The following is a 26,346-nucleotide window of genomic DNA, read 5'->3' on the forward strand; positions in this document are numbered from 1 at the left end:
TTTTACGAGCGTGCATGTGTTCGCTGTACATTCGCTGAAAATTTTTCTTTCATTCTGCAAATGAAATTTATACATTTCTATATTGCATTTTGATTTTTAATCGAAAAAGAAAGGCGTGCGCTAGCGCGATTGCAATGATTTTCGATAATTTGTCATGGTTTTTTTCTTTTTCCTTTCTTTTTTTTTTTTTTGTGTTCGATACTCTGATATATTTATTATATATATATATATATACACTTGATCATTTTTATTATTTTAACGTTACATTTCGTCGACGTTCGTTGGCTACATATATTTATTTTTGATCTTATCTTTATGGTGCGCGTGTGTCCATATGTATATATATATATACACACACACATGCGCGCGCATACACACACACACATACGGCTTTTTCAAAGAAATGTTTTTAAAAAACATTACTTTTCTTACGAATATTTCTTTTCTTTTGATAATTACGAACGTGGAATTCCAAGATTTCAAGTATCACAGATCATTTTTCTGGAATGGCTGACGTTGTCTTGCACGAGAATACGTAACGAGGTCCACTGATAATTATAATTTATGTGTAAAAACGATATTATAAGCATGATTATCGTCAAACGTATAATATTATTTATTTCTTTGTAAAGATAAACGTTTATATATAAAGAAAAAAAATTATATATAGATATGTGCGTGATATTAAAAATTAAATATGAGAAATTGTCGACATAGAACATCGCGTGTTGATAAAAAGAAAGAAGAGAAAGAGAAAGAAGGAACAAAAAAAAAAGTGTGTAAATATTTTGTTCAATCGTTATACAGAATGATGGTGGTATCCTGCCATCCTCCACCACATACACGGGTGGCCTAGGTTCAGTGGTGGGAAGTCATGGTGGTCATCACGTAAGAAGGTCACTGCCGGATATGGGTGCCGCACCAACCGAACCACCGAAGCTTTATCCTTATCATTTACTCGTTATCACCAATTATAGACTGCCGGCTGACGTTGATCGTTGTAATCTCGAAGTGAGTATATCGAGCGAAAAAAAAAAAGTTTAATCGCAGTTTTACAAATAATATTAATTATGTAATTCTGTTCTCAGCGACATTTATCCGACGCCGAATTCGAGGCAGTTCTACAGTGTACTCGAGCCGAATTCTACAGATTACCGCAATGGCGTCGAAACGAGATAAAAAGGCGTGCGCGGCTCTTTTAACTATTACCATTTCTTCTTCGTCTATACATCGCATACGCATACACACACACGTCAATGATAATGTTTCTTCTAATCTGCATCGTGTCCGAATCGTCTGATAAAGATCGCTATCGATGATATGATACGTATATCAGTACATCTGTATATCATTAATAGCGAAAGAGGATCAAAGGTCTTTAGAGAAAAATCTATTACTCGTTATATGAATGTATGAAGGAAAGGAAAAAGAAAAAAAAAAAGAAAAAAAAAAGGAAAAAAAAACGACAAAAAGAAGAAAAAAGAAAACAAAAAAATGGGCACGCATGGAGGAAAGAGCATGACACGAAAGCACGCACTGCCATTTCACTCAGTCAATTTCTTCTCTCAGCAACGAAATTCTCTCTCGGCAGGGCAGCTTTTTTCTCTTCGATTCAAATTCATCCTTCTCGTTAGTAACATATTACGCTTTTCGGGATTCGACGAAACGATGCGTGAGAGAATTTAATCGTCGTTTTAAATAGAAATTATCTAATCGCTTCATGTGTCGTGTCGAGTCATTTTGCATGGATTTAATGTGCCCGTAATATACGTCCGATCGATTCCTGTTCGTTACATACATAAATACATACATTATCCTCGTTCGTTTCATCGTGACTCTCTAAATATTGAAAACGGTAGAAGGGTAATTTTACATAGACACAAATTTTACCATATAACGATCCATTCTAATGCCCATTATTTCGCCGTAACAATTGCAATGGCCCAGCGAATAATATGATAGAGATGTGCTGAATTATTTTAAACAGATACAATACACATATTGTAAATAGTGAAGAAAAGAAAAAAAGAAAAGGAATATTGGCACGAGAAAAGAATGGAATATTAGAAGATACATCGCTCGGACAAATAAAAAATAAAATAATAAGAGAAAGAATATAAACAAACATACACACGAAACACGCTCATAATATTTGCGACATGTTACGATACAAATCTGCTATTATCTATAAGTTATATATATATATATATATACATATATACATATATATATATAAGAGCTATCATCATTATTATTAATTTTTATCTCTTACTATTACTATATTTTAATATTAAGCGAAACTTTAAACGTATAAAGTTATAGTTAGTTAGGTGGTTCGGCTTGCCGAAATCGGTGCGAGTGCGTTGATATGAGTAAAATAAAAAAGAAAAAAAATAGAAAACGCAGATCGAATATAGACTATGACGTACGAGCTATATTACATTTTTAATTTGTCATTGTTTTACAAGAAAGAAAACACAACAACAACAACAATAAAATACATATAAAATATTGCGCGATAGCGTAGGCAGTGTTCCTGTCGAGAATTATATATATATATATATAATTATATATATATATAGCGTTTCTTAACGTATTCTCTATTATATTTTCTAAAGAAGAAGACATGCTCTAGTAAGGGGACGAAAAGGCACGCGATAAATGAGAATAAACTCGAACTTGAAACCCTTTCGCATGACTTAAAACGAACGTTCGCTCTACATTAGAGTGCAAAATCTTTAAGAGAACAAACTTAAAATTCATTCGACATCGCGTAGCGAGAAGAAAATCTTTTTACATCGAACATATTCGAACAATTCGAGGTCAGCATCGATTATAATTTAAAAAAAAAAAAAAAAAAAAAAGAAAAGAAAAGAAAAAAAGGAAAAAGGAGATACGTAGTAACGTGAAAGTAAAGGATTAATTCAAAATCGAGTTCTCATCGTCGCATTCACATATGCACATACATAAAGTACATATATACACCAAGGGAAACAAGTTAATAACACATGCGACGCACGTGTGAAGCGTGCTTTTCATTAGGAAGAAAAAAAAAAATATCGCCTCTTACCCTAAGTCATGTGCCTATGAAGGAAGAAGAGATGATGAAGAAGAAGAAGAATGTTCGTTAGAAATTAAAATACAAAGAGTACGTAGTGTTACACACATTGTACATGTGCATATACATGTAAAGCTTGCGTTTTCTCACAGTTTCTTTACGAGGAGGGTAATTATAATATATAATAAAAAAAAAGAAAAAAAAAATAAATAAATAATAAGAAGAAGAAAGAAAGATAAAAAGCAAAAGGGAAAAGTAAGGAACGAGCGCCATGATCTCTCGTACACGTAACTTGGACTTATTCATATACCTATCTACCTACCTACATACATACATACATGCATACATACATACATACATACATGCATACGTACATACATAAATACTACATACATACAAATACACAAACATACGTATATATGTTACATCTTTCGATATGAAAGGAAAACGCACCATGATATAATACCTATGTGTATTCTACGCATGTGAAAAAATATCAAAAGGAACGAGATAAGAAAAAAAAAAGTCCGTCAAAGTATTTTAGTCCCCTCTCCCCAAAAATTGTTCTTTTCTACGATCTTGGAACGGACACGCGTATACATGCGTGTATTCGAGTTATAAACTCGCTTTCGTCGTGAAACTTTTATTTACCCTACTTATATATAATTAAGGTATAGAATTAGCCATGCTTGAGAGATAAAGAAGAAAAGAATGAGGAAACAGATATTGAAAATCTGTCTAATACTTTGATCATGGTGCAACGTTGTTGTTCCCACTGTGCAATGCATACCAATGTACATTTTTGTTGTATAAAGCACATTGCTTCCGCTAGTCCCTAAAGTTAAATAAACGCAAACCTAAAAAAAAAAAAAAAAAAAAAAAAAAAAAAGAAAAGAAAAAAAAAAGAAAAAAAAACTGAATTCCGTACCAGCTTATAAGTCATTTTATATGGCAAAGTTTAGCTTTGTGGGTGAAGAAAGTATTTCAATGTTTATTTAAAAAGATCAAAAGGTTCGTTTAGGAAGATTCTGCTTTTTCTCTTAAAATAACAAACCCTTCCAGCATACTGGACAAAGGTTCATATTCGTCTAACAACAACTCCGCCCTTTCGTTATGCATTAAAAGGGTTGGGGTCGTATGAACGTTACCACCAGCTATAGATTTTGGATTGCCAGCCTTGCCAACGATGTCTACGGCTTGGCCAACTCTAACGGAAACAGGAAGTGTCTGTAATTAAAAAAAAAAAAAAGAAGAAAAAACAGGAAATTTGTTAGCAGCAAAGACATCCTATAGATAATATAATTTAAATATAAACGTTTGAAAGACCTTAAGATCCTTATCCAAAGTGACCAACCATCGTGGTTCCATGGCCGTAGCTAAACAGTACATCAAGTAATGAGATTTATCCAATATCAAATTCCTACAATCCAAACATGCAACCAGAACAACCATCAATCCAGCCAGTGCCGTTCGATCCAAGATTCTCGATGAATAATGCATCGGTGATAACGATAACGTACCCTGATAAATGAAAAATTTAATAGAGAAAGAGGAAGAAAAAGTAAGAACTTGGCACGAACATTCCTAACTTACTTTCCCTAAATGCACGAGACCTTGAGAAATTCGTACGAGAAATAAATGAGAAGGATTTTTGGCATGATAGGCAGCTAATTGTCTAAGCATGGTCGCCAATCTCGCATTGTTACTTCCAGCACCGACCAATCCTAAAGCTAATATTGCGTTATGAGCAACGTCCACGTCATTGTCGTGACTATATTTGTTCAAAACATCTAAGAGTGCCGGTTCTGGATTAGAAAGAGACGAAAGGGCCATAGCTAAGGGTACCGCTCGTCTTGCTTGGGTCGGACCGTATCGTCCTACCTATTATTAGAATTAGGATTTCAATGTTGAAATCTTTTTTATTATCTCTTCTTTTGGAAATTACTTGTCCAAAAATCCTCGAATTTTCTTTGCCTTCACCGAGACCAACCACTCCAACTCCAAGAGACGCTATCGCTTGTGATATTCCAATTTCCCTATTTTTTTTTATTTTTTTTTTTTTTTTTTTTTTTATAAGTTTAATAAAGAGTTAAAATTTGTTCGTTAATAAAAATATGTTAATAACAGACATATACTTGGAATTAGAAGTCTTGTTCTTCGCTTGATTATCGTCTGCCGTTAGATTGGAAACCACGCGTTTTCCATGATCGCAACAACTGGTAACAGGAGTCGTAATTGGTGTACCATAGATACTTTCCTTGCCATTGACGGGTTCCGAACAAATTCTTAAGAGTTCTTGGACGATAAGAACGTCGCCAGTTCCAGCGTATGCGCAAATCTCGAGTCAAAGTTTTCGATAGAATTATATAAGTTTATAGCAGTAATTAGTTTGTTACCTGTAACATAGTTTGACAAGCTAGTCTGTATGGTTCAGGTAAAACTTCTAGTGCCGCTGATGGAGTATCTATAACATCCCGGCAACTCATGTAAAGTATTCCCAAGGCCAGTGATAAAAACCTGTTTAAAGATTATTATTACGTGCTCGTCGTTATTGAGATTAGTTGGAAATTCATTTTTTCTTCGTTATTCAATAACACCTGTAATGCGTATTAGCCAATTGCTCGATCGTAAGTTCTAATAACTTCTGCAATATGACATAGGAGACGTCAGAATTGGCGGTACCAACGTGGACCAAAGCTAAACCAATCGCGGAAAGTCCGATAATTTCCATGGTACCTAAATAGGAGTATTTTTTATTTCTTTATTTCTTTATTTCTTTATTTATTTCGTCCTATTAGAGATCGTTCTTCGTTAGATCAAAATTTTACTCTGTTTGTCGTTTAATGCCGATGTCAAAAGTTCCGCAACGTCTGACCGTTGAGAGCCAGAATAAGCCAAACCTAATCCTAAGATCGCACCAATTCGTAGAATTTCGCTGGTAGAGAGAACATAATCGCTTAACAGGGCCAAGGCTGGGTCGCATTCATTTCGAACTCCACAGTTTACTAATCCGATTGCCAATAGAGCACCTGACTTGATGTAATCGTCACTCGTATAAAGATACCTAATGCGAATAAATGATGTCGAAAGAAAATCTTTTTCTATGCATTAGCAAACTTATTGTTAGAAAGATTATTTTTAGTTCACATTCACTTGTCGATCGGTACTAATCCACCATCCACGTCCCAAAGATGTATCAGACCTAAGGATGCAGTTGCCGATAGCATCGTATGTCCCTGAAAAGTAAATTATATAAAATTTATGAAGGTCCTTCGTCAAAATGAACAAGGGTTTGAGTTTAGGTCGATATTGAATCACCTTGTTTTTGTATACCCAACAGTCTTTGGTATTTGCCATAAGTTTATCTTCGCCAAAACCAGCATGAACGAAAGCCGTAACGAAGCTAGAAGCTAAATTCGATCTGACAGAATCATAATCGATATCTCTTCTGATTCCTGTCTCCAACCAGGTCTTGTAAATATCTTCCGGTAATTTAGGCTCTAATATATCCAATTCTCTGGCCAATATTTGAAAATGGCCATTGACATGTGCATTGGTAAGTATAGTCTCGATATCCTGTGCATCTTCTTCTTGATATTCCTTCTTCATTAAATGATTCTGAATGAGGAATCATGGGAATTTATAATATTCGTCAGGGTAGACATTAACGACGATAAATTATTAGACCTGTTGTCTCGCAATCAGAAATGCTAATTGTTTTCGTATCAAAGAATCTGGACAGGTGGAGAGACACTTAAACACCAAATCCTGATTGGCCAGTTGTAATGCAATCAGCATGGCTTTACTATACTCTCCGAATATCATATATTGATAGAATACGAATTCCAATATCTGTTTTCTCTCTGTGTCTTCGCTGAAAACGAAACATCGTTGTTTTTTCTTTGAAAATATTTTAACTCTTTTAAATTAGATATCGATCAAGAACCTGTAAGCGGCGCAACTCGTCAAGTAATGACACACTCTCGAAAAGTTATTAGAATCCAAATGGTCATGTAGAAAATTCATTTGATCAATTTCCAAGCACAGATCACAGGCCTGTATCTCGGCATTGTGTTTCATATTGAACTTCACGATGCTCTCGATCAAAGGCGTAAGCTGTGACCTGTGAAAAAATTGACTCGTCGATTCTTTCGTAGTATCGATCTATCCTATTATTCTTTATTATTCCGACCTGATGTCCTTTTCTTCCTTGATCGGTGCGCCGGTCCATTCGTCGACGATCTCTGCCTCCAATTGTCTAACATACTCGTGACCCCATTCGCCAGGATTTTTGACCGATCCTTTTATACAAAAATCTAAACATTCTCTCGAGCTCGAAGATGTTCCAACTATAACTAAAACGCTCAAAATCTCGGCAAATTGTCTCTTAATGTCGTCGTTTTTTTCGATTTTATAATAGGCATCCTTTAATCGAGCGTAATAATCTCTAAGAAATTTCAATGGCTTTGGTACCGAGGTCATCGAAGTGGTCGACGTTTGCATTAATATTCTAAGATGTACCAGAGCACGTGCCATCGCCTTTTCGTCTTTTCCCTTGAGGCCAGAATCATTATTATTCTTAATGATTGTCACTCGCCCGTACAGAATAATATTAAATTCTTACCATCAATACGTCGACCAATTGCAATAAATCTTCTTGTAACCTCTTGTCTTCATCGTTCTGAGATAAATTCATTCGATTATCATTCTGTTATTCGAAATTAAACAAATCTTCTCACCATATCGTCTTTCTTCTCTCCGCGAGCGGTCATCCTAATGTTTACTTTTGAATAAATAATAATTATCAAGCGTAATTATCGAAAATCAGATAATGACCGTTTCCTTGAACTTGACAAGTGTCATTGATTTGTTTTTCATTATGTTTCATTTTTCTCGATCGTCATAATATCTCAACGAAACTTTTTTCATAGGGAAGGGGAAAGATAAATCGATAATCTCTTGCGTTTAATTATAATTTATTCAATTCCGATAAGATATGTATGTACAAAGGTGCACTTAGGAATATGCATATATATATATATATCAAATAGTATTTACAATGACGAGATGAAACATGGTGTTACCCGTTCTAGTTCCACGCTCTCTTATTGTGTTAAAATAGTTTCTCTTCGCTTTACATTTATTCCTTATAGATTAATCCAAATATATGTATAAATAACGAAACATTCATTGATAACGAGATATTCATTGATTGTTCGATGCTATGTAAAATACTTGCTTCTTCTTTCTTTCGTTATTCGTACAGATATACATTACGAAACACGAAGGCGTATCATTCACAAGAATCTTTGTTGACGAGTTTGACAAACGTGATAAAAAAAGTCGTTAACAATTGGGGTGGGAGGGGGGGGGGCGGGGAGGGGGAAACAAGCAATCGGCAACCAGCGCCTTTCGTCCTTGCCGCGTTTTTTTGATATTATTTTTACGTTTTTTCCCGTCTTTCAGTTTTCCGACTTTTTTTTCCTCTTTTCTTTTTCTTCTCTTTTTTTCTTTTTTTTTTCCTTTTTTTTCCTAATTTTTTTTCTTTTCTTTTTTTTTTTTTTTTTTGTATTATTCTCCGAGAAAAATATATAAAAGATTTTCTTTAATCACAATTTACAAGTTTCGATTATACCGCGTTTCCATTCTCATATATACACATCTATAAATAATTGACACGAACGAGTTAGCAGGAAGTACCGTGAGTAATACGATGAGAGAAACACACGGAAATTAAAAGGTGCGAGTTAGGAGTACGGATTGAAACGTAAGATAAATCTTTGGTAATAGCTTGAGTATTCCCACGAGCATCGTTCTACTCGTAAGAAAATAGAATTATATCAATGTTTATAGGTATATCGTGTATATATCGAAGAATCAGTTTAGTTCCCTTCGATTCTTCTCTATTATGATTCTTATCTCTGAAGATAATCTCTCCTTTCGAAATATGAAGAAAGAAGGAAGAAATGTGCTAAGGCGATGCGGAAACGAGAATAACGAAAGAAAAAGGAAAGGAAAAGGAAAAGAAAAAGAAAAGAAAGAAGGAAAAAAACCCATTCGCTTAGAGAAAGAAAAAGAAAAGAAAGAAGGGGGAAAAAAATAGAAAAAAAGCAAAGAAATTTTCTTATCCACGAAGAAGTGTAACGCGAAATATGGGAATGTTTTCTGCCCTTGAACGAATATCACGCTAAACGTTTATATCGATTTTTCCTTGCGATACGTACGTACATTCGTAGGTGCATTCTTTTACATGAACGCCAAGAATAATAACATCGATGGAACTGCGTTCTACAACTTTTATCAATGACATTTGAAAAAATGATCGAGTACATACATGTATTATTGTTTGTAATATATTACTTATCGATGGCGAACAATCGATTCCGTCGAAGAGTGCTATTAAACGTTAGGATCCAGGAAAGATGTCTGTGTTTCTTTTTTCTTGTATTTTTTTTTTTTTTATTTTATACTTTTTTTTTGTTCTTTTTTTTTTCTTTTTTTTTTTCTTTCTTTTTTTTTTTCTTTTTTTTTTTTTTATACTCGATCATGTTAGCACCTACGAATGGACGACAACTGGATGAGAATAAATTGATTATTGCGCAATTAATGGAGATCACCGATTAGGCCACAAATTTCTGTGAAAGACACTAACGCTCTTTGTTCTCTCTTTCCTCTCTTGTTACATTTGTTTCAATATTTAATTGTTTCATTATTACGGCTTTTTCTCATTGATATTTCTAAATAAAAGTCTTAATAATAATAGTCGAGTTATATAATAAAATAATACGTATACGTAGATGATAATCAACGTCTAAATAAAAAGTGACAAAAGGTTCGATATTATTTTACAAATTTTTCGTATTCGAAAGTTCATCCACGTGTTTATCGAAATATTATAATCTTAGAATCTTAACTAGTCTCGCGATCGCGAATGTGATCGACGGACTTACTTTCAGCGCGTTATTTCAAAGTTTCAATAGAAAAAAGTTGAATGGAATTTTCATTAAATGTATACAAACAAATCTTTGTGTATGTTTGAAATTGGCCGAGTGAATAAACGTAGATAATAAATATGTTTCGTTTCTCGTTCGCGTATACAAAGTATAAGAAGAAGAAGAAGAAGAAGAAGAAGAAAAAAAATAATAATAAAAACCCAGAATATTCATGACGTTTATATCGAAGAAACGAGCGGAGCTGTAATAGTAATAATAATATTAGTAGTAGTCGATTGAGCTTCAGTCCGGTTTCCCAGTTCGACTTGCATCAGGCTCGATTCACGCTAAAGAAACTTACATACGTAGTATAGCTTGGAATCCGAATAAAAAGCTATTCTATTATTTAAATTAATACATCATTCAATCTAATAATAAAGAAAAGAAAAGGAAAAAGAAGAAAGGAAACAAATGTGACACGGACGAGTTCTCATACTCGCGAAGGGAATATACACGCATTCTCTCTCTCTCTCTCTCTCTCTCTCTCTCTCTCTCTCTCTCTCTTAGTCGCCGTCATCGTCGACGTTTTCAAAAGTTCTTCGCTAAAATATCATTAAAAAAATATAGTGTTTTGCGCTTATAGTATTCTTACGAGTTATTATAAAATGAAGAAGAGAAAAGAAGAGTTTATATCTATTTTATCACGGACAACTCGACACGGAACACAATCATTACGATCTTAGGATCTCAGAGATACACGTTTCCCTTGGGAATGTTCGGGAAGATCTCATACGATACGACGTCGAGGACAAAAGGGTTGTGTAAAACGTCCTTCCTGTCCAATACTGATAAAAAAAAAAAAAGAAAAAAAAAAAAAGAAAATTGTTGGTTCGTCGTGTTTCCCGAAGCGCCACTTATGTCGAGGACCAAAAGTCATCGAATCTTGTGGCCAGGGCCGAAGAAAGACAATCATAATGCTACGCGTCTTCTTTATTAACGAATGACCCGTAATAACTCGTGCTAGGACAATGATCGTCATTTAAAATACGAACCATCTCCGACCCTGAAAGATATCTTCATTGTTTGGTAGGTAAAACAGAATGACTGAATTCGGACATCGACGGTTTCACGCCGTTCAACTCGTCCTGAATCTGTTGCAAACTCTTGCCCTTGGTTTCAGGTAGTACAAATATGGTGAATAGAACACTGATAACACAGAAGACGGCGAACATCCAATAGGTCGTGTGATTGCCGAAGGCCTCGGTGATGTTGCTCGAGAATTTCGTAATGAAGAAAGCCAAGAACCAGCACATGGAGACTGTAATACCGGAAGCTTTCGACTTTACGTCAGAGGCGAACATCTCGCCCATCACTGCCCATGGAAGAGGTCCCCAACCGATGCAATAAGTGGCGATAAAGATGACGAGCGAAACCACCGGAAGCCACGAGATCGATTCCACGACTTCGACGTCCTCTTTGACGTCTTTTAAATAAAAGAAAAGACCCAGAGCAGCCTGTAACATGAGAAATGTTTATGACGTTTCGAAAGCGTAACTGTGTTACGTATGATCGTTCTCTTCGTTCTCGAATGCTTCGCTTTTTCAAAACGGATGCCACACAAGCGTACTGTCACTTTTCGTATATACGGGAAGAAGTTAACGACTAAAACGTTGCAATTAAATGCATTCCGAGTGTTTATCGAATTCAGGGCCAAGCTCGTTACGATCGTTAACATAGATACGTATACATATGTATGTATGTTCGCGAGGTCTTCTCTTTCTCAAACGAATAACGAAGGGGAGGCTATTAGCCGTTTCAACCCGTGCTATATCTATTTTAGAATTCTAATCGCGATCGATGCGTACGAGTGCAACGTATTCTATCACACGAAGGTTACGACCTCGTTGCTCGTCAAAGAAATACCTTTAGGCACTACGTGAACCGAACGATTCGAGTTTGACGCGCGTACGTGTCGATTAATACGATGACGATCAATTCAATCAATAACGAGACGCGCGCGCGCACTTTATTCTTACTTTTGTCCTTTTCTTTTTTCCTCCTTTTTCTATCTTCAGACTCGGCACGTCTATCGCACGAGACGAAGAGAATTTCCTAGGAGATTTTTCATTATCACACCGTTCGTGTATATAATTCATGAAAGTCAAGAACCAATCGATTGCGTAAGTAAAGTAATAGCCGCTTAATTGATCAACGTCGTAACGTTTCCTAGTGAAATCTATTTTTCTTATTTTCTTAGAAGACACGTGCTATCGATTGGAAATGAAAGAGGAAGCGATCATTCGAGACGAATGGTATTGCAAGAGAGAGAGAGAGAGAGAGAGAGAGAGAACGACGACAAAGATCGTTAGTCTTCGTCAGATAACTTTCACGAGGAAATTTATTGGACTTTCTAATTTCTTCATTAAATCCATATAGAAATGATAAAAATAACTTACCAAAGTAACGATCTCTCCTATGCCGGAAGTTATGAGAAGCAATCGTCTGCCCAATCTGTCGACGATCAATGGCGTGACAAAAGATGCGGCTACTTGAACGGAACCAACTATGATCGTAGACACGTTTGGATCCATGGTGCTACCAGTTGCGGCGAAGATACTTTGCATGTAAAATAGAACAACGTTGATACCAGTCAACTGTTGAAAGGATGCCAGGAAACAGGTGAATATGAGGGCCTTAAAATTTGCCTTGACGGTGAATAGATCCGAAATCTTGGTTTGCGTTTTCATTGATTCCTCGAGGGCATCCTGGGAAAATGAAACGAAATAAATCGATGATGAATGAGTAGGATGCAATTGACGAATGACGTTTCGTAACCTCGCGCGATATCCTCGACATACGTAGATACTACGATATGTTACGATTTCGTTTCAAGAGCAGTCTTATTCATTGTCTATAAATATCGTGCGTTCAATAAATTATAAGAGATCGATGAAGAGGATTTTATCCTTTGGAGTGCACGGGGTCGATCGAATGGCTCCTGGTGACAGCATACAATTGACAAAATACGTTTCTAAACTTGTACAACTTGCTGTCGTATGTAGAAGATCAAGAAAAGGACATTTCCTCCGAGATTCTATGATCTCGGTTGGTTAGACGCTCTATACAGGATCAAAGAATGACCTTTTCAACGATCTCGTTAAACGTACGTGATCGGTATCGTGAATCGATATTGAACAGCACAATTTATTGCAGGAGAAACGAGCACGTGTTCTGCCTATTCCGCCAACGAATCGCGTATTCGTCGATAATTAAAATTCCTATCGTTCGATAAAATTTTATTCTTACCCGTATGTCGTCTGCCTCTTGCTGTACAGCCATTTCGCTCTTGCTGCGTAATTTGGCTAACGCAGTAACGGCAGCTTCTCTGTTACCCTTGGAGATTAGATAGTAAGGTGATTCTGGCATTAGTAGAAATAAAACGAAGAAGATGACCGGTAGACAAGCACAGAGGATCCAAAAGACCGTGTAAGAAACGTACGGACCGATGACGTAAGAATAGAGCAATCCAAACGTGATGAATAATTGAAGAAAGGATCCCAATGCTCCTCTGATGGATGTCTAGCGAAATAGATTCGAATAGAAACTTTATACTTTACAATTAAATTCCATATGGTTTAGAAATTTTTCATGACGTTCGCTCGCAGACACTTTTTCTCTCTTACCTCTGCGATCTCTCCCACGTACATAGGTACGACAGTGAAGGCGAAGGACAAGGCAACTCCAAATATCAATCGAGCAACGTAAAACTGAGCTACATTGTGTGCCGTAGCTATCAACGCCCAACCGATCAAATAAGGTACGACACAAAATAATAGAGTGTATTTTCGGCCAAATCTGAGAAATGATTTTTTAATTAAGACTCGAGATTTTGTTACAACAACAACAACAACAACTTGAAAGCTTGGAAGAATTAAAAATACCTTTCAGCGGAATATCCAGCCGCGAAACTTCCAACAGCAGCACCAATGGCTACCAACGATCCGATCCAGGATGATTCATCTGCGGTAATGGGAGTTTCCAAAGGATTGTCATCGGATTTCACCATAAGTCTACCTAATATCGGACTGGTCCAGCCCAACATCGCTCCTGTCGCCATTATACTGAGATTGGCTGAAACATCGAGAGATAAAAATAGGTAAGTAATCTATAAGATTGTAATCTATAAAAGAAAAACGATCTATAGATCTTCCTCGGTCTGTTGAAAGTTTATCGATCTCTCGTAAAAAGATAACATGAGATATTTCAAAACATTATTTCCGCGCGTGCGTATCGTACAAAATGGATGAAATAAAGCGGTAACAAACTCGTTGCTAATTTTCCACGATGATAAATTCGTCTCGCTTTAATCGTTTTTAAAATGTGACTCTCGGTCACAGCATCGGAGGCGTTTCCTACGATAAAACGTGCCGTTATAATGCGTTTTGCATAATCGCTTGTTTCGCTTAAAATTGCTTTGGTTTTATCAAGGACTGCGCCTTCTTTTATTTCCTCGATGCTTTCGAACGTAGACGCCAAAGGGATTCCAAAGTGAAAATCTTTCATTTTTAGACGGATCGATCCACGGTAGATCATTTTTACGACAATGAGAAAAAAATAAATCAACTACGAAATATCAGCTTTATGTAATGTTGCGGTCACAACGACACGCTTCGTTCGCTCGTAAATAAGTCCACGTGACCGACCATAGAAATGTTTTTCGTTTCCGAGCAATGACAGCCCAAACGAATCGCCGTTAAGAAAACGTTTGTAATACCTTTGAAAAAATTAAAATATCTCGGAGTAATTTGACGTTATTTATCTCGTCTATCGTTTACCTTCCACTTAGTTCGCGACAACGATGATCTATACGCTCGTACCTGGAAACCCTTTCATCGTAATAAGTAATATATCATCGCAAGAAAATATATCGTCTTTCTTGTTATACGATTATTCGAATTTAACGCTGATTTCTTTTCTATTAGCTTTTACCGTTTAACTTCTTACCGGATATTTAATTACAATAAAATAATGCATTTTTATATAGCTTGTTAATAATGTGGTTCATTTATTTTCGTATCGTTTACTTCGTTAACAGGGATCGCAAGAAAATAATCCGAGCGAGTTCTGACACTTATCTCGAACGTCGTATTAAGAATAGAAGGAAAAAGGGAAAAAAGAGAAAAGAAAAGAGAGAGAGAGAGAGAGAGAGAGAGAGAGAGAGAGAGAGCGAATCGCGATATCGATAGAAAGGACGAAAAATCGAGACAAAAAGTGAAAAAGAAAAGTCGAATGATAATGAAACTCTCGAGAACTAGTATAAGATTTTTTCACTTGTGGTGTCAGCCATATCGAGATAAACTATCGAGCAGCATCGAACGCGCGATAATCGTAGCGAATAGTTTGCATCTTCGTATCGATTGCTCGTCACGCTATCATCGTTCGTTCCTTCGGTATTTTTTTGTTGTATTGCGGTGCATCGCGATGCATCATCGTATATTGCGATTATGCAACCTCCCCAAGCCTTTCAGGTATGCCGAATCATTCGACGCTCGCGACTCTTTTATTATTACATAGTTACGCAAGTCTACAGACCGGACGTGATTCGCTCGAGACTCGCGAAATGTCGATCGAAAAATTAAACATTCGTATTTGTTGGTGAAATTCGTTGATAAAAACGAAATATTTCAAGAGAATTAATCGCTTCGTCGGTTTTTTTCCTTTCTTTTATTTTGCAGAAGGAGGGGATAGTTATATAATATAGAATGACCATTTCGATATTTTTATAAAATTTTGCACTTCATTTCTTTTTTCTTTCGTATCAATTTTTTTTTTACGTATCGATAAAAATTCTATTATCTTGATAAACGATAATACGTATCGTAAATACGACCGTGGATCGAAAGATTCGCGAGAAAAATTGAGGACATATTAAGAGTCGAGAGAGAGAGAGAGAGAGAGAGAGAGAGAGAGAGAAAGAAAGCGAAAGAAATGAAAGAATTAGTTCGATGAGGTTACTGACGACGAGTGAATCTAATCGCGTCGTGTCGTATATTTCGCTATCATTTTTTTGCAGTTAGGAAATTTCCAACTCGATAAGAAGTTTTCATAAACTTGGATGGAATAAGAAAAAAAAGAAAAAGAGGAATAGAAATGGGAAGAGATATCGCCAGAAAAGTGCGGAGTCAGGCAATTAAATAAATCAAAAATAAACGAGGAGGCGTGTCGATACCGTCGTGAATAGTGATCGCTTTTTACAGCTTTTTCTCTTGTCTTTTTTTTTCTCTTTTTATTTATTTCTTTTTCTTTTTTTTCTTTTTTTTTTTTTTTTTTTTTTTTTTTTTTTTTTTTGTTTCTTTTTCTTAGATTAAAGATCGATCCGACTTGATCTTTTCGGTTCTTAATAACAATGTATTATTTTCGATAAGTCGTATAAATGCGTATACGAATATTATTATCTATTATCGAATCCAGATGATGATGTCAAATCGATTGAAATCATGTCGACTAAAACTTGAAATTACTCATGTCTAAAGATCTTTAATGAGTTAACAAAGCGATCACTTTACCAATAATTGTATCAGTTTGCCTCGAGTAAAGATCACTTCGGCTACTTAAGAAGCTTTATTTACTCTTAAGGATTTCCGTTGCCTTTCCACGTTTAGTAAAAATACTCAATATACTTTGACCTTAATTAATCAAGTTAGTCGCGAATGATAATTTTAGCAACGACCTTCCAACTATTTTCTTTGTTGAAAAATCTGATATCCAAGTAACTTATTCGTTCGTTCTTCGAATAATTTTTATTGAAAATTGTCGACATTTGTTAATGATTTTAAATCGATGAATCGATAGATTTTCATTTGAATCAGATCACTTAAAAAAAGAAAAAAATATATATATATATATTGTACGTGGCACCTTGGAAAATCTTTGATCCATTAAATTTTGCGTGCTCGTATCTGTTTCTCGAAATTAATACGTATTATGTCGTTATCTCATTAAGTATTCTCTCGTTTTGCCATTTATGCGATTAGAATCTTACTTTGTGCGTGCGACAACTTGTTCGGTGTTATTTCAAGGACGCCAATTAGACAATATAATTAAAATATATTGGAAAACGAGTCGGTGTAATCGTCATATCATTGACTTGTCAAATTACGCTCAATGAAACGTAATAATGGAATAAGATTTTATAATCTAAACATATATCATTTCTATATCGCATATGCGTATTTGTATGCAAATGATATGTTTAGTAAAAAAATATGGGTAGATGCATCATAAACGATAAGAATTCTATCGATGAGCGTACTCATTGATCGAACGACACCATAATTGTTATTTTGTTTTCCTCAGTATAATTTTCTCTACGATTATAGATAACGTATATAAGGGTATATGTAAACAGTGTCAACGTCAAATTATCATTAAGAAATGTTACGATTGAAAATATCGCAAGTATTTACGAAGAATGAAATCCGATGTCGTCGTTATTCATTAAAACGAATATACCATCGATATTAATTATTTTGTTTTCCACCTATGAGAGAGAAGAAACTGTTGAAAGGGAGGAAGTTTCTTTTTCTTTCCAAGATAACACATGTAAGGAGAATTATCGTACTTAATCGCACGGATTAAGAAGAATCCTAGTAGATATTATCGATCGATAATGCCGTGATTACATGTACATTTTTCAAAATTATATGACAAACAACTGCTTTCACTTGTCATGTAATTTACGACTCAATAATATTATCCGATATCTATGTTAGTAATTAGTATCGTGTAATTTTTGTTATGTTTTGTACCCATTTTAATCCCATATAAAATGATCGAGATAAATAATCGTTCGGTGCATGCTCTTATTTCGAGATTCGAATGAATCCTGTCATTATCTAATATCATAATCTAACAAAAAAATTATGAAACATAAAAAAGCTTTTTGTCGTTCGATAAACTTGCAGATTTGATAAAAATTCGAAACGTTTCTTCGGTTTTATCGAATATCCAATCGAATGGAAATATTTTAATGAACGAGAAAGTTTTGGGAAAAAAACGTGACATTGATGATACTGGGTTATTGGGTAATTTTTTCTTTCGCATTATTTTAGAATTATTCGATTCGAAAGAAAAAAAAAAAAAAAAAAAAAATAAACATCCTTTACGACCTCGACTGGAAACTTGATTTGGCTTGTTAGCGCATATTTCGTCGTTTATATTCCGTAAAGTATTTTGTTTTCTTCATGCAGCTGTACACATGGTTCATAAGATAAAGAACGGAAACCATCGAAATAAAAAGTGATATAAAGGAGAAACAAAGAAAAGAAGTATGTCAGACGTAGTCGTTCAAAGTAAACCATGAGGAAAGAATGTAAATACAAACTCGAGAAAGACAAGGAGGTACGATAACAAAAAAAAAAAAAAAAAAAAAAAAAAAAAAAAAAAAAAAAAGAAAAAAAAAGAAAAAAAAAGAAAAAAAAAAAAAAAAAGGGGAAATACTTCGATGATAATGACAAACCAAAGTTATTACGACTTGAAATCATTTCACGATTCACGGCGTGAATATTAAAACAAGTGGCATCCGGTAGTGACGGGAGGATTAAGTATCAGCTCGTGTAGAAGTAAGATCTCAATCGAGCTGAACTACTTCCTCATTATTCGTGTAACCGCAGCAATCTGACGGTGAGAAGGATTCTTACTGTGAAAGAGTCTAACTGCTAATAAAAGCAGTTTCTCCCGTTGCCATTTCGATTCCCAGTTCTCACGATGTCGAATATTTCTGATCACGAAAGATCTTTCGAAAGGATTTAAAAATTTTAATGAACACATCAACGTAATAATTTATTTCCTCCGAGTATATACTTTTTTTTCCTTCGCAAATTTGTCTTTCGTCGTAACGATTGAAGCAATGATCATCGAGTACGTTCGTAGAACGTATAAATAGAAAGAATGTTGAAGGTAGAAGAGCAAGGAGAAGGATCAACATTTAAAATAGTCTAGGATAAAGAAAACATTTCTCGCGATCTCAGACCGAGACATAAATACGTACATGAGACAAAGAAAGAGATAGTTTTAAATATAGAAAAAAAAAAAAAAAAAAAAAAAAGAAAAAAAAAACTCGAATGATGCAGCCGAGACTATCGCGTCACAGGGAAACTTAACTATATGGAATCTTATGCAGCACGTGCGTGAAACGTCACTCGGAACTTTATCTAGATAGATACTTCTAAATTTAATTAGGTCAATTTTAATTGAGAAATAAAGGAATAATTGTGAGAGAAGAAAAATATTAATGAGAAAGGCGAGATACAAAATGCACCCATACATCCCCCATGACGTTTGAACGTAAGCTTTGCGTCACGTGAATTGCACTTACTCGAGGACGTCGGCATTGAGTTCGAAGCTCGATCAGAATGATGTGCCTGCTTGGTTGCACGCGAATGCGCACGTGCGTTTCAAATTATTTCTCTCTCTCTCTCTCTCTCTCTTTTTTTTTTGTTTTTTTTCTTTCTTTCCTTCCTTCTTTCTTTTTCCCTTTCTTCCTTGTTTGTTCTTATATATTCGCATTAAATATTATACGCTTTAATCAACAAATTTTTTTCCAACTATCTGGTACTACGACAGGATACGATTACATTCTGGAATGCGATTAAACAGTTTCTTCGTTTCTTTTTTTTTCTTCCTTTCATCTCAATGCCAAGGGAATTAAGCGAAATTGAAGGAAAAAAAAAAAAAATATTTTCTAAGATTCTTTAGGCGATTGATGTAGTTAATTGAAAAGAAGGAAATCCTACAACTTCTTCGTAATTTGTATCATTACACGACTTATTAGATTTATTAAAAAAGTAAACGAGATCGACAAGATTTTGAACAAAACAAACAAACTTAATGTTTGCCGATATTCTATATATATATATATATATATATATATATATATATGTATTTTTAAGCCACGTGTCGTTTACACGAATCGTTTTACACAAAATTCAAACGATCGCACAAGAAGAGATAACGGATATTATTATGGTTATAAAATAAATGTCTACTTTCAAGTTTAAAGTCAGAAGGAAGCATAGCTTATACGTTATAGTTTAAAGTCCATCTATTTTCGTTTCGACTGTGACACGAATCGAAGCCCTTAATTGTTATTTACGTCACTCGGTTTGACCCTTTCTCGAGCCAAAAATCACTTTCGAACGATAATGATTATTCGCAATGCATCTCGTTAAGCTCGCTCGTAAAATCAAAGACTTTTAAGGAATAACAAGGAAAGAACAAGGGGGAAAAAGTTTAAAGAAAAAGTAGAAAAATAAATAAAAAAGAAAAATCAAAGATACTGACCTGCAGCTGCAGCAATATACTGCAACAGAGTAGATCCTTTTTCACCCATTTCGGCAGCACTGCACTTGCTCGTAACGATTCCAAATGTAGATTTTTTAAACTCTTCTCCGTTATTAGTAGATATAACGTAGGGTTCTTTAACAAGGGTAGTGGTGGTTGTTTCGTACACAGCCGAGGAGGAACTCGCTGGTACAGGGCTGTAAGCATACTCTTTATACGAGCGCCCCTCTATTTCTTCCTCGCGATGAGTGGGGGCCATTTTCTGTCTTTGTCTCTGTCTCTCGTTCTCTCTCTCTCTCTCTCTCTCTCTCTTTCTCTCTCTCTCTCTCTCTCTCTCTCTCTCGTGTTCTTCTTCTGCCTCTGGTAGCACAGCTCCGATTCGATAGGCAGTCTTCGGTAGTCGTTGATCGATCGTTTCAGATACAACGACCGCACGAACGAAAGACTTCGACCCTGAAAATCCGGAATTCTACTATGAAGGTTTGTGTCAGGGCCGTCGGACAACGATTATTCTCTCTTGTATAGAAGCATACAGTACTCTGTATCGTTCGATCTAGATATTCCTTAAGCTAATATTGAAATTTGGTACGTTCATACGTCCATTAATCTAATTCTAATTAATTCCAATTTACAACAAGATCTATATTTAACAAAGAACGATGGCTATAAGTTGTATTATATTTATTACCGTCGGAAATAATTTCTACTCCTCCCACTTTCTTCTTTTCTATTTTTTATTTTGTTTTCGTAATATCAACATCATCGAGGACGCTTGTACTAAGATCGAATATAAACACTGTCAGTTTGTTCCTGCGTCAAGTCGAAATCAAGTGACTAACTCGACTCGATGAATAGGTCAACGTGTATGCAAGAAAATAATTACATCTACATATTTTTGTCTATCTATATTTTTAAACGGAAGTTGCTTATCATCTTGGCCAAGTCGACTTGTCTCTTTTGGGAGATATATTTAGATGATTCGTACGAGTTATTATGAAAGTGAAACGACCAGTGAAAAATCTGAGAACTTTATTACTCGTACAAGTACAAGAAAAAGGGCATACTTTTTAATAGACTTTACATGTCGATTGGCAAAGGGTGCACGTCTCCCTTTGGGAATAAAAAATTAATGCATCCTGCGAGCGGTCAGTTTGAAAAGGGCCGAGAATGAATACAATCATGGATGGGTGTACCATCTCCCCTATTTGAATTATCATTTTAACGACTAAGCCCTTTGAAAAATTTCGATCAAGTATTATATTATGTATGCGTGTATTTTTTTCAACGGGATCGGGTCATCATTGTATATAAAGTATCGTGCAAAGGACGAACTTGTAAATAGAAGAAATAGTATTGGAAATTCTTCGTCGTCTCGGTACGATCGTGGATGATATAATATTTCTATTGGCCGAAGAAATTTTTCTAATAATTGATCGATTTGCATGCACATTTGAAAATTTCCTCGCGATACGATCAAAAACATTTGAGTACTTGTTTACAATTTTAAATTCAAGTTTTGTAATTAACCAGATAAAATGGTGTATGTAAGTTATCTCCAATCTCGCGATTAGATATATAAAATATTATTATAATAAGATAAGAGAAACGAAAGAAATCGATAGATGGATGTCCCGAAATTGAGAATTATCGTTCTCGCGAGGTGTAAAGATTAATCGATAAGCGCAATGCTCAAAACTATCTTAGCTTTATAGTCTTTAAAAAAATGTTGTGTCAAGGCCAAGTAAGTAAAAAACACGATTCTCGATTTACTTTCTATCTCTTTTCGAGCCCATCCACGCTCCGGTTTCCATCCCTCTTTTACGTTAGGGCTAGAAAATCAATAAAGCGAGGCACGAGACACGAGAATGGTTCATTGATGAACGCGCGCACGTGGGATGGGATCGCAATCTAGTGCATTCGGACGTGCTCTATGCGTGTTATTAAAAAATTACGCGTCACATTTATTGCATTTAAATAGCCAGCTCGACGTTTAGGAGCAAACTCATTTAAATGACAATGAAAACAAAATTAAAAGAAAAGAAAAAAAAAACAAATAGAAATGAATGGTTACTCTGGTACTGTCAGTTGGCGATACAATTGAAAGCGAAACGATCGTTGCGCTTTAAAATTATTCTATGTATACGTACTTACGCAGTACTTACGATCTATTGCGAAAGATGCACTTAGATATGAAAAAAAAAAAAAAAGAAGACGTGTACAAGAGACAATTTCATTGTAAATATTTCTAATAAATTCTGCGAAGTAATCGAAAGTACGAATTTTCCATCGCGCTAACTATTTTCCTCGTAATTCGATGATAGGTAAAAATAGATAACGTGAGGGGAGAGGAAGAAGAAAAGAAAAGCATGCGAATTTACGTCACAACCAGTTGATTATTATCGGAAGGTGGTTCACGTCGATATGCGAAAATGTGTCATAATTCGTTCGTTACAGCGACGATTCAAATTCAAATAATTCAGCCGATAGAAGCCTTTTATTTCTATTCAATCGCGTTTGTCCGTTCCTCGATAGCGAAATAAAAGTACGTAAGTTTTACCGATTTATCGAATACTAATCGAATAAAAATATTATCGAATTACTTTCACCGAATTTACAATTGCTTGTAAAAAATTTGAAGCATCAATTATTTTGTCGACGTAACACCGCCATCGTCTACTTATTATACTTGCAGGGGAAAGTTCTCCAATAATCCTTGAAATTAAACTTTATAATGTCGATATCTAATCTCGATAAAATGCACTACTGTTTCCCTGCCCCCCGCCCTCCCTCCCTCCCACCCTCCTTCCCTTTGCCCCCTGTCCCCACCACATACTTTGCAACGATCGCGATGAGAGATCTCAAAAGTTCGAGAAGAATTTTGTAGATATAAAAAGGGTTAACTTACTTGGTATTACCGACGAGTTACGCGGACTACTTTAAAGTGATCTTTTCTCTTAGAATCGGCTGTAATATAGACCTTCGATAATTTTTCTTATATAATCGACCGAAGAACGTACGATTCTTTATCTTTCGTCTGTGTCGCGAGCTCGGCTCTTTTCGAATGATAGCTTGGTTAAACTTTCGCTAATTTGGTTTTGATAAAGGAGGGATGATTTGTGGGAACGAAAAACCAATCTGGAGTGGCAATGTTGTTTCTCTGATTATCGATCGAATCGAATGGAAATACACATGGATTTTAAGTCAGAAGATTGAAATAATGAGAAACAGATAGGTCGATGATCGATGATCATTACTATTTGGGTTACGTTTTATCTTTTAATATTTTCCCATCATAATAATACAGATCGTTGAGCTTTATTTTATATATGCGTATGTGTAGCTTTCATATACTCATGAGCGTGATTCAAACGTAAAGCCGATTGTTCTTACCGCTACCAGCTGCATAAACATGAACGTGGTAATAACTACTGAAATTATTGAAGGAACGAAGGAAATATATCAAACTGATACATAGCCGGTACGAGAGAAACAATTAAAGAAAATACCTGATCGAACATTTTCTATCTTATGATTGATAAAAGATCGAAGGAGATCGTAAAAAACGATTCGATAAACGAAGCAACGAATTGCACCGTTCTTTTATACGTTTCCCTATCTTTTTATTACGTCTATAGCGATCGATAAAGGAAAGTTATCAAGCGCAACACGATAGATCGAAACTTTTATTTATTGATTATTTAACTTATCAAGTCGATACTCGAATAATAATCAGATAAATACTCTTTCGAAGAAATTACCTACCGTTGAATTTCTTCTCTTCTCGTTCCAATTTCCTTCACGATCCACTTTCTTTTCGCTTATCCATTCGGAGATACACTTGCAACAGTATAAAGTGGAATAAAAGAAAATCAAACGTTGCTCATCGAAATGAAAAAACGAAAGAGAGAAGATCTCATTTTTCTTTTAAATAGTCCCTTGAATACTACCGACTACCGATTATCGTTATCTCTACATTTTCCACGATTTTTACAAACTTTTTATCCATTCACGATGACACAACGATCTGTCCTCCTCTTTCTCTAAGATCTCTAAGAGTTCATTTATCATTCTCAAAAAAAAAAAAAAAAAAAAAGAAAAATAAAGAAGAACAATTATTTCATTGATTCTAACGAAAAAAATTTGCAAATGTTCACCTTTACACGATGAAACTTGGAACTTTTATCGATGAGTGTATTACAAATCGTGTTGGACAAAGTATAGATCTATCCGAGCAGAGGTAACCATCAATATCTGTGAAATTTTATTAATGAGAAACTCGAATGACGTGTTTTATGAACACAAAGATGGTGCTATGCTCACGTTTTTCGAGATAATAAGAGTCACATTAATTTTTCAATAATTTATTAATGTCAACAAAATTAAATTAATTTACATATTTTTAATTTGCCTCGATTTTGTGATATAATATCAATTTCGTTAGAACTCATGAAGCGGATAATAAGAAAGAAAAAGAAAGGAAATGAAATATTTTAAACCGTACGTTTGCCAAAGCACGTAACCAGAGAGATAATCTTCTTTTTCTTTTTCTTTTTTTTTTCTTTTTTTTTTTTCATTGACAATGCTCATCACGAAATTTCGTAGTATCGTGTTTGCGTAACGTCACAAAATCTACGAAATATCGTGCAGAAAGGAGGAATTGTATTCGAAATGACGTCACACTATCGTAAATCGCTCTACGTGCGCCAGTGGCAAAACGATCGTGATTCGAATAAGGACAATGTTGCTTTATTATAAATTCTATCGAATTAACTGGATACTAATAAGGACTGTAAAAACAATGGTTGCTTATACATTAAAACGGATTACGCGATGATGGATAGGGAGGAAAAAAATGATCGAAAGGATTCGCGCGTCCGTGATGTTGCATTTTTATTAACGACGACGAAAAAAAAAGGAAAAAAAAAGAAAAAGAAAAAAAGAAGAAGCTTATCCTTATTTTCTTCTCTTTTTTTTTTTCTTCTTCTTTTTCTTTTTCTATCCAAGAAATTAACGCGAAGGTCATAAAAGTTGAAATTCCAAGCGATCGATTCTCTCGATGAGTCGCCATTACGTATCGATCAATCTTTCCATACTTCGTAATACTTTGCAAAGGTAAGTGCTCGAAGAGATTGGAAAATGAGATCACACTTTGTTGTGGCTGACGATATCAATAACGATAAGAATGAGAATTGTGCTCGTGAGAAAAACGATAATCCCAAGGCAATGGAATTTTCGTGACGTGATAACTAACTAATTTCCCATAAAATAATATACCGTGAAATTTTCTTTTACCAAACGAAACGAAAGGGAAAATAAATATATATACATATATATATATATATATATCGAATCTTTCTTCTTTATTTTTTTATTTTTTCCATTTCTTCCTTATGATATTTCATAATATACCGGTGTTTGGAATATAATTAACATTCATCATGTACGATAACGTGTAACCCAACGAGTTTTTCAACAATTATGAACAAAGATCGATATTTATGGTAGAAAAATCATAATTATGCGGAGAACTTTTCCATGCAACGTAACAAATAGCACAAAACATTCAAAGTACAATATCGTAGATTTTCGAAATCTTTTTGGATGGATACTTGAACAGTTGTATGCATAAATATAGCTGTAAACTTTCGATCAAAATGTTCAAACGTTGAACAAATAAGGAAGTTGTTACAATCATAATTTCCATAATGCGTCCTACCATAATTCGCGCATTCGGATTTATAAAATATATCGACAAATTTATACCTCGTAGTTATTAAATTGCTTTCACTGTTGGAATATCTACGGTACCGGTTTAAAAAAATTTTTCTTTTCTTTTTTTTTTTTTCATTACTCGCAGTCTCTCTCTCTCTCTCTCTCTCTCTCTCTTTCATCTCTACGTTTTATCTACGTTCAATGAAATCTTTACATTTTATGCACGTTCAATTTCGTGATTGATCTCGTATTTTTATCGTAAACTATACAAAGAAAACTTGTATCGTATATAATGCAATGAGA

General features: G+C 34.9%; 3 protein-coding genes across 27 annotated transcripts in view; 1 reads left to right on the forward strand and 2 right to left on the reverse strand.

Annotated features, from left to right (window-relative positions):
• LOC124955171 (actin-binding LIM protein 2) overlaps window positions 1-4,352 on the forward strand; it is a 25,065-nt gene extending 20,713 nt beyond the window's left edge. For 21 of the 25 annotated variants that reach the window (XM_047509186.1, XM_047509200.1, XM_047509184.1 and 18 more), the window contains 2 exons: window positions 808-1,011; window positions 1,089-4,352. In XM_047509186.1, coding sequence (XP_047365142.1) covers window positions 808-1,011; window positions 1,089-1,202 — 318 coding nt within the window. In that variant the 3' untranslated portion in view covers window positions 1,203-4,352. Of the gene's footprint in view, window positions 1-807; window positions 1,012-1,088 lie in introns of those variants that run through there. The other 4 variants (XM_047509206.1, XM_047509208.1, XM_047509207.1 and 1 more) reach the window with 2 other exon arrangements.
• LOC124955266 (26S proteasome non-ATPase regulatory subunit 2-like) lies at window positions 2,035-7,864 on the reverse strand. The gene is made up of 13 exons (XM_047509433.1): window positions 7,251-7,864; window positions 7,005-7,181; window positions 6,746-6,932; window positions 6,377-6,676; window positions 6,212-6,294; window positions 5,878-6,122; window positions 5,656-5,794; window positions 5,455-5,575; window positions 5,168-5,402; window positions 5,004-5,068; window positions 4,652-4,939; window positions 4,385-4,579; window positions 2,035-4,285 (listed from the first exon to the last, which is right to left on the reverse strand). The coding sequence occupies exons 1-13, from the start codon at window positions 7,592-7,594 to the stop codon at window positions 4,076-4,078; spliced, it is 2,589 nt and encodes an 862-aa protein (XP_047365389.1). The 5' UTR covers window positions 7,595-7,864; the 3' UTR covers window positions 2,035-4,075.
• Window positions 7,865-10,214: 2,350 nt separating this feature from the next.
• Window positions 10,215-23,365, reverse strand: LOC124955186 (facilitated trehalose transporter Tret1-like). Its single transcript, XM_047509260.1, has 7 exons — window positions 23,237-23,365; window positions 20,332-20,784; window positions 13,932-14,121; window positions 13,674-13,845; window positions 13,297-13,569; window positions 12,447-12,755; window positions 10,215-11,504 (listed from the first exon to the last, which is right to left on the reverse strand). Exons 2-7 carry the CDS (start codon window positions 20,588-20,590, stop codon window positions 11,067-11,069), a joined length of 1,641 nt encoding a protein of 546 aa, XP_047365216.1. The 5' UTR covers window positions 20,591-20,784; window positions 23,237-23,365; the 3' UTR covers window positions 10,215-11,066.
• Between the last annotated feature and the right edge of the window lie 2,981 nt (window positions 23,366-26,346).

This window comes from Vespa velutina, chromosome 17 (assembly GCF_912470025.1).
Source record: "Vespa velutina chromosome 17, iVesVel2.1, whole genome shotgun sequence".
Taxonomy (NCBI): domain Eukaryota; kingdom Metazoa; phylum Arthropoda; class Insecta; order Hymenoptera; family Vespidae; genus Vespa; species Vespa velutina.

Bases quoted from the DNA above. Each gene is read 5' to 3' on its own strand.
- LOC124955266 (XM_047509433.1), bottom strand. From the start codon at position 7,594: ATGGCACGTGCTCTGGTACATCTTAGAATATTAATGCAAACGTCGACC. The intron at 7,182-7,250 runs GTCGGAATAATA...ATTTTTTCACAG, and splicing joins AAGGAAGAAAAGGACATCAG to GTCACAGCTTACGCCTTTGA. The intron at 6,677-6,745 runs GTCTAATAATTT...TTCCTCATTCAG, and splicing joins TTCTGATTGCGAGACAACAG to AATCATTTAATGAAGAAGGA.
- LOC124955186 (XM_047509260.1), bottom strand. From the start codon at position 20,590: ATGGCCCCCACTCATCGCGAGGAAGAAATAGAGGGGCGCTCGTATAAA. The intron at 13,570-13,673 runs GTAAGAGAGAAA...CTATTTCGCTAG, and splicing joins ACGTGGGAGAGATCGCAGAG to ACATCCATCAGAGGAGCATT. The intron at 12,756-13,296 runs GTAAGAATAAAA...TCATTTTCCCAG, and splicing joins AAGAGGCAGACGACATACGG to GATGCCCTCGAGGAATCAAT.